The sequence below is a fragment of the Pleurodeles waltl genome, chromosome 5 (genome assembly GCF_031143425.1).
Source record: "Pleurodeles waltl isolate 20211129_DDA chromosome 5, aPleWal1.hap1.20221129, whole genome shotgun sequence".
NCBI classification, from domain to species: domain Eukaryota; kingdom Metazoa; phylum Chordata; class Amphibia; order Caudata; family Salamandridae; genus Pleurodeles; species Pleurodeles waltl.
The window spans coordinates 182,573,761-182,587,630 of record NC_090444.1 but is presented as its reverse complement, the minus strand read 5'-3'; the positions used below and the strand labels follow the sequence as shown (position 1 = coordinate 182,587,630).

General features: G+C 41.9%; 1 protein-coding gene across 1 annotated transcript in view; it reads left to right on the top strand.

Moving 5' to 3' along the window:
* Positions 1-13,870, top strand: part of TGFB2 (transforming growth factor beta 2) — a 326,829-nt gene that overhangs the window by 236,955 nt on the left and 76,004 nt on the right. Inside the window, exon 2 of the mRNA XM_069233880.1 lies at positions 1,369-1,532. Within this exon, the coding sequence (XP_069089981.1) occupies positions 1,369-1,532 (164 nt within the window). The remainder of the gene's footprint in view (positions 1-1,368; positions 1,533-13,870) is intronic.

Below are 13,870 nucleotides of genomic sequence, written 5' to 3'. Positions count from 1 at the left end.
GGACACGTGGGGCGGGTGCAGTGCACTGGGGTGGGGGAGTTGGAAGGGGTAAAATTTATTTTAAAATATATTTAAATAAAAACACTTACCCTTACTGCTGCGCGCCGCTCCACTTCTCCGTCTCCTCTCTGCAGGCTGCAGGGAGGAACATGCTCCCAGCCTGCCCTGCGGCCAGTCCTGACGCTGCTCAAGGCAGTGCCAGGATTGGCTGGGAGAGCCCAGACAGGGCACTGCCAGGCAGACTGGGAGCCTGTACAGGCTCTCTCCAGCCCGGCAACTGTGCTGCTGGGCTGGAGATAGCCTACTACGCATGTGTGTTTGGCCGGCCTGAGACTGCCGACCAAACCTACATGTGCAGTGAGGGGGAGTGCTGTGCACTCCCCCTCACTGCTCGTCACCCCCGGCGGCCCCGCCCCTTTAACCAACAAAACAATAATTTTATTGTTTCGTTTGTTTAAGGTTTTGCAGCTTCTGCTGCTGGTGGGGGGTGACACTCCTCCGCCCTAACGGAGGATCCACCCCTGGTACCTTCACAACTTGGTCTTGAGGATTTCGTCACAGACTTGTTTAAGTTGTATGATCAGACTGACTTGCCTTCATGTATATGCTTGGTTGTGTTGTAATGGTTAGTGTTGTCATGTGTGTTGAGCGTTTCACAATCGAATCCCTCCAATCAGCAACTCTAAAAGAAAATGAGGTATCCTTCCTTCAGTCTCCGTTTGCATTAGTGTTGGGGGTGCTTCGGTGAGGGCCATCGACAACACTGAGTGTGGCCTAATCAAGTACCAAGGCATCAGTACGAGTGAATAGGCAGCCGAGAGAGTCCTGGCCCACCCAGCTGGGAATTCGCATGCAAACAAATCCTCTTACAAGCTGGAAGTGGGCTTATTCGAGTTGGAGACTTTGAAACCATATCAGGATATTATTAAGAATAGCGCATAGAACTTGGCCAGTGAGGCCTCTTCCGCTACATTTTTATTTTACTACACAGCCTCCTCATTTTTTTTTTCATTTCGGCACTTGGATGTAATTTTATGCTTGACTCTACCATCGAGTTAAATTCATTTGTTGAGGTTTAAAAGCATGCAGGACTCGGTCCCAACACTTCACTATCCGTACCAGGGTCTGGTTGCACTGGAACTCGGAACTCGTATGGTGATCTATATTAATCGGCCATCCCTCTAATAAAAATCACACGTGTTTACTGTGCTGGTGAAGTGATGACACTAAAAGGGACCTTGACACCTTGCAGCACGCTGCCGACGTTTAGACTGAATTTTCCCACAGTCCTTCACGCCGCATTGTAAGTTTTGTGCAAACCATGCTTTCTGTGATCACTGAATAAAGATTTTTTTTTCTTTTTTGCAGATGTCATCCCACCCATCTATTACAGTCCTTACTTCAGGATCGTAAAATTTGACGTATCTGCGATGGAAAAAAATGTTTCTAATCTGGTGAAGGCGGAGTTTAGAGTGTTTCGTTTACAGAACCCAAAGGCAAGGGTGTCGGAGCAACGAATAGAGCTTTACCAGGTAAAACAGAACCTTCCTTTCACACTGCAGTGCCTTCGTGTAAGCAGGTGCTTAATTTGTGCTTGTTGTTTCCGGTGCTCAGCACCGGCACTTATTTTTGAGGGCCGGCGCTTAGTCTTCTGCCTCAAGCATTTGCTGCGAGCAAAAGACACATATGGGAAAGACGGAGGAAGAGAAAAACGAAAAAGCGTCACAAAGGTAGAAAGCAGAACGCCTCAAGAGTGAGCTGAGTGGGCAGGGAGTGGCTTTAAATGGATTAAAGAGGCCAGAGATGGCTTCAGGATTAAATGCAGCAGCCGCGTGTTTAAGAGGAGGACTTTGGGCACCGGCACGTTTTAATTTACAAATTAAGCACTGCAGCAGGGCCTCTACATGCGTACACACTCATTAACAGTTTCAGTCTGTTCAGGGACCAAGTTATGAGGGTGCAATATTGTATGTTCAGTATCTCAATCAATCTATATGCATTAATGTGTAATTAAATGTACATTTTAAAAGTTGCAAATATAATCACAGTCATTACATATTCTACCAGGCAATCTGCATCCTTGTTACATTTTTTAATGAAACTCACAGTATAAATCTCTACATCAAAACATAAAAAATATAAAAACAAATAGAATCAAACTGGGGTTTCACCTAATGGGCTGCTTCCAAACTTTTCATATGAAATGTTCCACAGCGCGGCACTCTAGAGTTGTTGGTTTCACTCAACTTCGTGATTGTTTTTCTCCAACACAATTCCCCAGGAGGGGCGTAGCTTCAGGGGGTGTTTGGACTGTTACACCATCCTAATGAAAGTATTTTCTTATAAAAAGTTGGGTGCAGGTACTTTCAGTTGGGCATTGTGGGATGTCAGTCGGATTTCAGCAGGAATGTTTACATACACTCAGGCAAAAAAACGCACACACGCTCTATGTGAAAGTCCTCAAAAATATTGGTTATTTTACACAATATTGTGTTGTCTCTCTTACTACTTCTACCAAACTGCATTCCTTTCCCTGTCCTCTGTATTTTAACATTATATGGCAGCCCGATTGTCGGAAAATCTGAAGCTCACACCAGCAGCTGCTCCTCCGCTAAGGTGGAGGAGCGTCGCCCCACTGCTTTATGCAGTGGACGAAATGGAAAAATAAAATGATAATAACGTAGGTTATTATAATTTTATTTTTCCTCAGGGAGCCAGATTAGGGTGGGGAGGGGCTGTTGGAGGAGGAGGAGGGCTGGAGGAAGAGTGGTGAGTGCACATAAGTGCGCATGATGCTTTGACCGGCTGTGTTCGGCCGGCCAAAAAGTCATGCACACTTTGCATTTCTCCCCCAGCCGGGAGGAGAAAGTGCACAGGGTCCTACTCACTGTCTGAGCGCTGAAGCAGGGCACTCAGACCAATCACGATGCTGCTGTCATGCTGTTGACAGCAGCGTCATGATTGGAGGGGAGTCTGGAAGCCTTGTGCTTCTTGGAGTCCGAAGAGTACGGAGGGAGAGACAGAACCGCCTCTCCCAACAGAGGAACGTTTTTTTGTTCTTTTTTTAATTTTTTTAATACAACCCACCCCGCCCCGCCACCCCTGTTGACAAGTGGCCGCCACTGGAACACACCCCCAATCTTACTGACCAAGCTATGCCCCCTTTCCTCAGATGAGGACACATGCAGGCCTTCTGCAACCTTTCATACTTGGACCATCTTCAACTCGTGCACCTACCAGTGATCTCAAAGGAAACGCTGCTAATTGAAATTTTGTGTATAGATTTCTCAATAATGGTTTAAAATGTTAGATAGTACTTAAATCCCACTCTATCTCAACTCATTACTTCCAAATTTGACCCTATTTTGGCCCCTCGAACAACTCACAGTATGTGATGCTGCTCTGGTAAGTTTCATAGTTCAGCCATGATGCATAATTCCTTGCCACCTAGTGTGGCTCTTAACAGCTGCGCTTCTATTACCAAACTTGATGCAGGCACACACCTTTTCCTGGACAGTCTGTCCTCAAATGCCTCGAATCCTCTCCACGGTGCTTACACCCATAGTTTTGTATGGAGAAGCAATAACACTGCACCTCCTATTCTTTATGCGCCAACAATGTGCTAGTTGCTGTTTAAAGCAGAGAGCATATGCCTTTTATTATTCTATGTGTACGTCTACCTTACCTCAGCTGGAGTCTCTTCCAGACTTTCCCTGGGTACAGCTCCCTGTAGTTTGATTGAGGCCCTCAAAGACTGATGCATGACGCCTCTGATCTAAGGCATTCAAGTAGTCTGCTAAGGGGTTACTTTCTGACATGGGGGATAAGTATTTTGATGTTTCAGCAGCCAATCAAAGAAAAGCAGTAGAACGCTGACACTTGTTTTAAAACTTGAGATCTCTCTGGGGACAGATTAACTTCCATTCTGTTAAAGAGTTACTGTAAGACAAAAATTTCCTTTGGACCTTCTGTTATAATACATGAACGCCTGGAATGCCCGTATAAAAGCCTGTCTCTAATTTCCTTAGTTATGATGTGTCTAGTCATCTTTAAGGATGAATTGCTCTGCTGTAATGAGTTAGTTCAGTTGAGTTGTGATATCATAATGCTTCCTGCCAAAGCATGCAGCCAGGGTGAATGGCAGGTCACAAAGCATCAATGCAGCTGCAGTTTAGACAATGAAAATGAGAACTGGCTTTTCCTTGTACTTGAATAGAATCTCTGCATGTATTCTCACATTCTAAGCCACAGCATTTTCTTAACTGCTTAAACTCATTCTAATATTTTTGCAACAAATTACTAACTGCTTTTTGGTGTGTTTAAGTTCGCACTACAAATTCTACTTTTATTTGTCATGTCTGTAAATACTCTAACTCTTTCATATGAAAGAAGAGACACCAATGATTCAAGTAGTTTGTGGTGATGGTGTGATCATGTTCTAAGGAGTGAAATGCACATGGCTGTATGCTAAAAGGATATTGCAAGTCACCTCAGAGTTCCATGACCTTGTAAAGGATCTCAGACTCATTGTTCTATATTGTTACAGAACTCCTCTGTGACTTTCAATATTCTTATGATGAGCTGCAAAGGGTATTTTATTCCATATATTAAAAAAGTCATTTTCATTAATCAACAACTGTAATGATTTTGAATGTACAGCCTTCACTTTTCCATTGTAAATACATTGTCAAACAATTATTCGTTTGTACTGTAAAACATGAAAAGCAAGAAAATGTGGATTCATATTTGATTCAAAACATTATTTCACTCCAATGCAAATCATCAGAGCACTGGTAATTTTAGACCTAGTCTGAACCATAATTTTGTACAAGGGCCCTTGAAAGGCAAATATGAAAAATGCTTAGGAGAGAAAGCCACGCATCTAAGATTTGTGATATAGAAAATAATTTATGTCACACCAGATATCGAAACACTGCACTGATTTACAGTAGGATAAGAGAGAAATTCATTATTGTATGCATCATGCAAGGAGCATTTTGAGATGCGGTTATGGGCACCCAACTAAGCCTCACCAGAAACCTCAGATCCAGCTGAAGCTTTAAAACATTTGATGGTAAGTCTATCAGGACACGTGGTCCTTGAATTAGGCATGCACCTGGGTCACCATCGAGGGCCCAACAGAACTAGCTAACCTTCAAAGAGGTTTTTGGAAAGCACAAGGTTCTAGCTAACCTTCACTCCAAATCCTACCCAGAAGTATGTCCAACCTCACCCTACCAAACGAGGGACTGCTTATGAAGAATACACACTGCCTGCTTCCACCTCTGACTTTGCTGCTGGCAACTGTATACCATATTAAAAAAAAAATATATCAACAAGATCCCATGAGACGATTCCCACATCCACCTGCCAAAGACTGGAAAAGTCCTCTGAAAAGGCCATAGTTGAAGTATCAGTGTTCTGGTCTGCATTTGCAGCCACTCACAGGGAGGCGCAAAAGGACTCCTGCCTCATACGTAATACTTAGGCAGCAGTGTGTTTAAGCTGCCTGAAAATTGGGGCTTTGCTCTGTGACTAATTAGTGTATCAGTTGCAGCGCAAATCTCGGTTTGGGTTGCAAAAAAGGGGAAAAAAACTGGTTAGCTACCTTAACTTCGTAAATTGTGACCCCTGAATTTAAAGTGTGTCAAGCAGCACAGAGCATTTGTGGGTTTGTGTTTTCTATGTATTTGTTGACTTGAACATTTGAAGCAGAGAACCTATACTGAGGTTTCAGAACATGGTTCTGAATGTCTGATGTTTATGAGGCCGATAACACAACAGAACAGGGGCTACTCCGAAAAACCACTATGTAAGACACGTGCTTATACTTACAAATTTTATAGAGTTACTTGTTTTCCTAAATTTCTGTGCACATTTCTATCTGTAAACTGTGACATTTCTGTCGATGAGAAATGCACTGAATATGATAAAATGTAGGGGGATATTTCACTTCATTATTTATTCTCCATCAGAAATATATTTACTGTACCAGGTGAAAAATTATTTCCTGTATTCCCTCTTAAGCTATGGAACTACTTCAAGTGTTTTTCTCCCTAATTTGAAAACCTACCCAAAACTTATGCTACTTAACATACGTGGGAGTTTTATAAATGTTTATTTCCGCCACACGTCCAGTGCTCCATTGTCTCTTATGGGAATACCAATGTCCCCGCATCCAACACTGCGTAAAATGCCTCTGATTTGTGCCTATTTACCAGTCAGGAAAAAACTGTGCTTGGAAATCGATTCTGCGAATTCGACTTTATGAATAGCAACCTCAGACTCAATCTTTTGAAAATGTAAGTGCTGTTTAGGCGCTAAAAATGCTTATTTATTAGCCCCAAAAATTCCATAAATTGTGGCTGACCACCACTTTTCTCCAAAGCCAGGCTGCCTGCAGTGTCTACACTTACCCGCTGCCTGTATGACCTTGTACCTCACCTGCATTCAGCACAGCTGGCCATCACAGAGGGTGTAGCCGGTCCATGTTTCCAAACTCTGCTGTGTACAGCTGATGCACCAGCTTGCACAGTTGATGAATCAGTGCACGCAGACACCGCCTTAATTTGCAGACAGTTGCCTGGGCCTTTTCCGCGTCTGCGCATAGAGGCAGTACAAGATCACGACACTCAGAATGAGCAACGCGGCTCTTCGGTACCAAAACTGTGCGCATGAAGTGAGATTTTCGCCTGCTTCCCATTCTTGAAGCTAACGGTGTATGAAACCCGTGTAATTCATTTCGCGTAATTATGCACCATTTTAGGAACATTACCTGAAATGACGTGAAATGCAAATCTGGAATTCAGCCTATATTTTCCTGTGAAGTGCATGGAAGCGAGTCCACATTTTGCCGAAGCAAAGTAGCGTAAAACAGTACCACGAACAACAACAGCTCTCGCTGTGTTCCTTCGCGTGGTTCCTGTGATAGGGCTTTTACTTACTTGAAACATAAGCCCGGATGTTGCCATAAAGATGTGATGCTATTAAGGCGGCACTTAGGGCTCTGTCCCCACAGCCTGTTTTGTGCAGATGACATTTGCCCCATAGCCTGTTTTCCACGGCTGAAATAACATTATATTTATGCATTTTAGTTTATCTGTTCTTTAAAGTTACCCTTCCTGCTGAGCACGCCATGGCCTGAATTTAAATGTTTCTTGAAATTGATATATCCCCAAGATACCTACTTGGATGAGATGGGCGCCACCTTTCTTATCTTCTGCAGCATTCTGTAGAACACAGCTCTTTTTCCACAGTTTTCATCATTATTTTACTTGAGAGTAATATTAACTTTCATTGACAGTTTGAAGTTTGGCACCATGCCAGCAAGATTAGCTTTGCTACTGTCTTGTTGTGTATTACGCCATTTCTTATCCATTTTTAAGTCACCTGCCAGGTATTTGGGATAACACTGCTCTAAACAGTCCAGTACACAGCAAAGGGGTAAAGGGTTTCTGGAATTAAGGGGCACGTTTATCAAGAAATCACGCAGCACAGCCAGAACTCCACTGCACTGCGCTGCCTGGATAGGGAAAGGGCATGAATGGGTCATATGTTACGTTGTTTGCCACATTCATGGCATTTCCCTGCACTGGCGCACAATGTGCTGCCTAGCGCCAACGCAGGCACCGTGGTGCGAGGGTGCCTGCGTTGCAGGCAGGAATGTTTTTGTGCAGAAAGGGACACCTTCCTGCACAAAAACAGTCCTCTAAGGCTTTTTCCTCTTTCTATGTGTGCTGCAGAGTGCAGCACCAATACAAAGGGGAAAAACAAACATAGGTAAACATATTTCTCCTGTTTATGCTTTCCCATTGAATTTTGACGTATTCCCAGGTCTAACAATAATGGTGAATTTGGGAATGTGCCAAAATCCATTGGTGGAAGCGTGGGAACACCAACACTGCACCCATGGAACACCTCCCTTGGGCAGAGTAACTTAGCAATTTGAGCTGCATTGCGTTACTCTGGATCTATCAAGCCATGCATGGCCAACCAAGATGGCCTTGCGTGGCTTCAGAATTCAGATTATTTATTATTAGGGGCGCAAGGGAAATGCACAACCTACATAAATATGTCCCTAGATGTGGATCAATTTGCTAGTCAATTTCCTCATGTCTTACAATTTTGTGATAGATACTAGAACAACATCAGCCTCACCAGAATTTATTACTAAATTGATATTAAGATTGCCTATAACTGTATAAGATTAGAAGATCATATCTTTGTCATGATTTGATATCTACTTTTCAATTTACTCAACATAAATATCCATATTCTGATTTTAAAAGGAAAGAGCTCAGTTTCACCAAACCACATTCTAATTGTGTTTGCCACTGAACCAGAATCCTCAGGATGTGTCACAGCAGCAATGCATCTCTAGTAGTGAGTATTGATTATCTTAATCAAGTGACAGTTGTTTAGAGCACTTTCAGGCACTTTACGAGACTGTCATCCCATAGAGGGTTATTATGCAAAAGATTGTGCACTTGATTACGGAGCATATCTTCTGAGGAATAACTATAATTATGTGAAAAACCCTGCACTTCCCCGTAGCAGGCTAGATCTTCCACAGAGGACTCACAATAGTCAAGAGGATCTTAAATCCTGTTCAAATTGTATTGTCGGAATGTGTAGAGCAAATGAACCCACAAATGTTTGCTGATTACTTAAATTATTTCTGGGAACCTTGGAGTATTTACAGGCCAATTTGAGGGGAGTTTGCTAAGGACAACTGTGAATGCTCACAGATGTCTTTTTTTAAAGTTTATTAAATACTAGAGATATGGTTTGAAAAAATGATTAACAGTGTAATTTATTTTGATAGTAGTGCATAAATATGGGCTAAAACCTTTTAGAGTAATGTGCAGTTTGCCACTAAAATACATTTTCATTCACACAATCATTAGGAGGCTACAACAACAAAGATACAATTTTATACCTCAGTTATCAGTACACTATATTCCCCTCATTGACATAGACTACGAACACAAAATGATTTCAGTGAAAAAAACAAGGATCTCCCGTGTATGTTGGATCTTCTGTGGGTATTGGCAAATTAACTGCTGAGTGACCTACTGGGTTATTTACATACTATCTTTTCAGTCATAATTTCTTGGTAATACACTTATCAAATTCTCAGTAGAGCATGCCTTATTGTCCTTTTTAGGGTTTGCAAACGTTTAAATATTAGTATTAGGGCCTTGTAACCAAAGATAACCAAAGACAGCACAATAATCGTACATTTGATGGTGGGTGTAACACATCTCTAAATCTTCAGTTCTGCTCTAAAAGATTTAGAATTGTGCAATTATACATTAGTGTTCACTTTTCTTATCGCAGCCTTTTGATTAGTGCTTCTTCCTCAGGGGACAACACAACTTGAGAGGGACACTAGCCGTTACAAAAACGGGAACCAACCCACATCGACAAGAACATGAAAATTGCCAACATGCTTCATATGAATATTCCGCTGCCAATGGGACTGATGCGTTAACCCCTCCTCCCCCACTTCACCAACCCACGCTTGATGTGCCCCCCCCCACCTTATCTGACTGTAATCAAGTTCACTGTGTTCTTAAGGATATGTTCAGGTAACTGCCTTTAAAAGTTCTGGAACAAGTCTTTAAAAGGATAGGTTTTAGGGGGCTAGGACGTCTGTCCCATTTGTCTTCCAGCAGGCAGATCATAAAATAAAATTATAGACAGGAGATTTGTATCGATTTTCTCCTTTCCAGTCTTGTTCTGTGAACCATGGGCTTCACATAAGAGGGGAGAGTTTTTAAAGTGTTCATGTTAATTTATCATTGGTGTATTATTTCAAACTAATGTCTAGCTCCCCTTCACCTATCCCACACCCATGCGTGCCTCTCTACTAAAGACTGACAATTCCATTATGTTATCCTACCACCATCCCATGCCCTTGTCCAATAAGATTTTGAAATTTGGGAGCAAGAGATGGTCACTACAGAGCAATGTACATACGGTATTTATATGTTTTCTCAAGCACAGGTTAATTTTCAGGGCTGGTCTAAATGTACCCTGCTGCCTTTGGGAACTGTTTTACAAACTTTACCAACTTCAACAATGATTCAAACGTGTCTAAAACTGCAAGGTAAAAGTAATTCTGTAAAATAAAAAAACAGCAAAACTTACAATTTCCTTAAGTCGTTTACTCTAGAACATATTTTTACAGCAAAGCTTAGTTCACTGGTAATATTTTGGAGGTGGCAAATGTAGCTGTTTCAGGAGGTTACAAGGTTTGTCAACGTCACAAATCCTCTCAGGCTGTGTTATAATTTTTGTCCTTCCATATACCGAGTAATCAGTTCACCATGGCTGGATAAAGCAAGCAATATCCATTTTGACATACCTCAAAAACGAAAGAGATTATCAAAACATGTTAATTGTAAAGCTTATAGCAATCACTAGGCCTGAAATGTTATTTCAAGGCCACATAATACTTTTTCTTGATATAAGAGAGTTGAAGTAAATGTTGCCAGGATTTACTGTGGTCCACGCAAAACCACATAATGCAAATTTGTCTGTGAGGGAAATATCTTGCTTCACAACTAGATAATTTAACACATATGTAACTTGAATAGAGTGACTCTTGTCTGCACCACATAGCTTGTGATGTGTTTGTTATTAGTATTTGACTCATCTCAGTATCATCTTGGTGACTGTGTAGAATGTCAATGAAGCCATAGGTCACCAGACCTGCACTGGGATCAAAGTAAATTATATTTTTATACACATGACAGAGCCCTGTTCGGCATCCTTCAGTTCGAAGTAGAACTGTAAAAAAATGTAACGGTCTAAAATGTGGAAAAACCGGTGAAATAACACAAAGCAGCTCACATTACTTAGAACGTCCGAATAAGCTATACTCCCTTTCTTCCATTTCAGAACAAAAGCTTTACACATGTCACAAGGATAGAAGGGTCTCAAAGACAAAATATTGAATTTCAACTATTTTGGAGGGTATCCAGGGACCTCTAAGTGATCCTTGATTACGTCCATGAAGGCCAGTAATAAAATAGTAGCTGTGGGATGTCCTGAGGTTGTCTGATAACATAAGCCATTGGTTTTATTAATGCCTGAAATAACCAAGGTAATAAAGGACATCATTGGAAAGTAGTGAGGGAGAGGTAAAAAGGCAGTGACCCACAGCATTTACAAACAAATCCGGAAACAGTGTCCTATCCATTGTCTAAAAAGAAGCGCCAATGTGAACTCATATGGTGTTGGTACGTTTATGGAATTTTGCTGAAATACCTATTTACAACCAAATCCACAACAGCAAAAGATTCTGGTATCTGGATCACACAATGAGCGCATAACTAAAACCCCATGGTATCCCTAGAGACCGCGAAGCTGAATCCCTGTCCCAATATCCTTAGTCAAACGTGTTGCCAGAATCTTGGTGTATATCTTACAGCCACAGCGCCATGGTGGCACTCTGGCATGTTGCTGGTGGGCTCCAGGTTAAGCACCACTTTCAGAGCAGGGTAGGCAGCCATGACCCAACCATTTCTCCACGGCCCCATATGTGCTGTGACTCCCGCAACGTGGAAGTGGTTTGAACATTTTTGCCACGAATAACTTTAGTTTCCAGTCCGGCCCTGCCCAGCTGAGGCTAATCACAGAGGTAGACACATAACCGCTGGGCATTTGTAGGCCCTTCTAAGGTGGCAATGCCCTAAACAATCCATGGATGAGATCTTAACCTAATTTTCGTCAAAAGATGAAAGCCATATAGACTAGACGCTATCCATTAGGGGGTTAATTTTATTACTCCCTACTGTTGAAAAAGAACCCTGAAACTACCTACTTCATGAGATTGGGATGCATAAAGTTCTATAAAGTTCTTCATAGGTTTAGTTTGTTTGATAGCACTATTCATAACCTGGTTATAGGTATTGCAACCTCCCTTATTTATTACTGTGTGAATCTTTTCAGATGAAAAGTAGGTCATTTGTAAGCCCTCGCCTTTCTTGAGCTAAAAATTGTACTGTATTTTTTTGCTGCTATTCCCATGTTTGCAAGGCTACTTGTTATGGAAGAGTATGTACATTTAACAGTATTCTTCCTTCCTGGGACTGTCTCCCATATATCGAAAGACCAGGGAGTTTTACCAAGGTCTCAGGTAAGCCTGAACTCATAGGTGGCATACTTTGTGCCTGGGCACCACAAATGTTTCTAGGCATATAATGGATGCTATAATTAGCCACTCAGCGGTGGTGGTGCATGACTGTTTAGAGGAATGTGGGGGTGTAAAAACTGACGTTCTACAATAGAAGAGCCACTAAGGTGAGTGACTAATGCTTATTTATTGGACATCTATTTCTATTCTGTGTGAGTATGTAGTTAAAAGATGTAAAAACTGCTGATTTTATAATTCATCAAGACCAGCCAAAGGCATTCGTTGGCATCAGATGACCAGACTGATTAGGTGTTCAGAGGCTACAATGCATAGTGCTGGCTTTTCGTGTCGATGCTCGGCCCATATTCTGATCCCAATTGTATGTTGAAGAGCGGATGGAAGGGAGCCTCACATTGAGCTTATTTCAAAGAATATGAAACCGCCAAAAAGGGGGAAAGATTGCTTTTAGTAGTCTGTGCATGAAGTTCGGGACTTTAAATAATTAGCAACCTCTCTGAGGAAAGAAAAGAACTGGGAGGCTTCATGTAATGACTACAAAACGTGTATAAGGGATTTTCTGGACATCTGAAGAAGAGATGAGAAAAACATTGCAATAAAAGTCTGATTGAAATATGTAATGGTATTAAAGTAACGAAAGAGAGTGTAAAGTTGCGAAGTTGGACCACGTACGTGTGTCCCATACAATAGTTTAATAAAATTCATGGGTTAAGGCAGATTCACACTGGTAGGCAATGTGTGTGCTGACTACGGAGATATTTAAAAGGCAGCAATACATTTTTTTTCGTTTTAATTTTAAAATACATACTTGGATACAGGATGTAGGTTACAAATGACATCAGCAGAAATCTGGACATGTAGAGGAGAGCATAGCGAGGTGCAGAATATTGCACAATGTGTCAACAAATCCTTCCAAAGAACACAGTGTGCTCGAACACCTCCCGACATTTCGTCTAGCAGCAATAGACAGATTACTTCTCCACTAGGTGAACATTTGTGTGTTTCTTCTTACTCCTTCCATCCAACAGGATATGCAATATTAATAACCAATTACGCAGCTCCTCGTAGAGTTAATGTGCACTGCCTCTCTCTGGGGGCATGGACCTGAGTTTCTGCAGACCTCCAGTCATGTGGCCTCACACATCTCAGTGGACATAGATGATTTTAGGGCAACAGCTATTCGTCTCCGTGCTGTGAACTCCATGTTCTGCCAGATGCAAAGAGCCTTCATCCAAGTCTGCAATTTTGGGGGAAATCTGCTGACGTTCTTGCAATAGAATTCTCTGCTTGGCAGGCAAGAGTACATGATTGATAAGTATACTATCCTGCCTTGCACCCTTCAGATGAGTAAGTAGGCCTAATATACACACCGTCAGTGCCAGTTTGAACTCCCTGTTGTGGTGGGCCTCTTATCTGTCGCCTCTTTTCAGAAAACCTGCAAACTCAAGTACGAGCAGATCATTTAGAAGAGGTCAATATTCACAGCTAGGTACATGGGGCAAACCCCTTAGAGTCTTCTATATATTTTGCAAAGTCTATCTGGCAGCAGATAAGTGTAGTGCAAATAATTGCATTGCATACCTTTGAAATGAGCATTGTGGGAGACTGACACGAGGCTAGTTACATTCCACTGCCTCGCTGTTACTTATCCATGAGGTCCCGCATCACATCCTTAGTTTAGACAGTTCACTGGTGATCCTGTTTGGGACA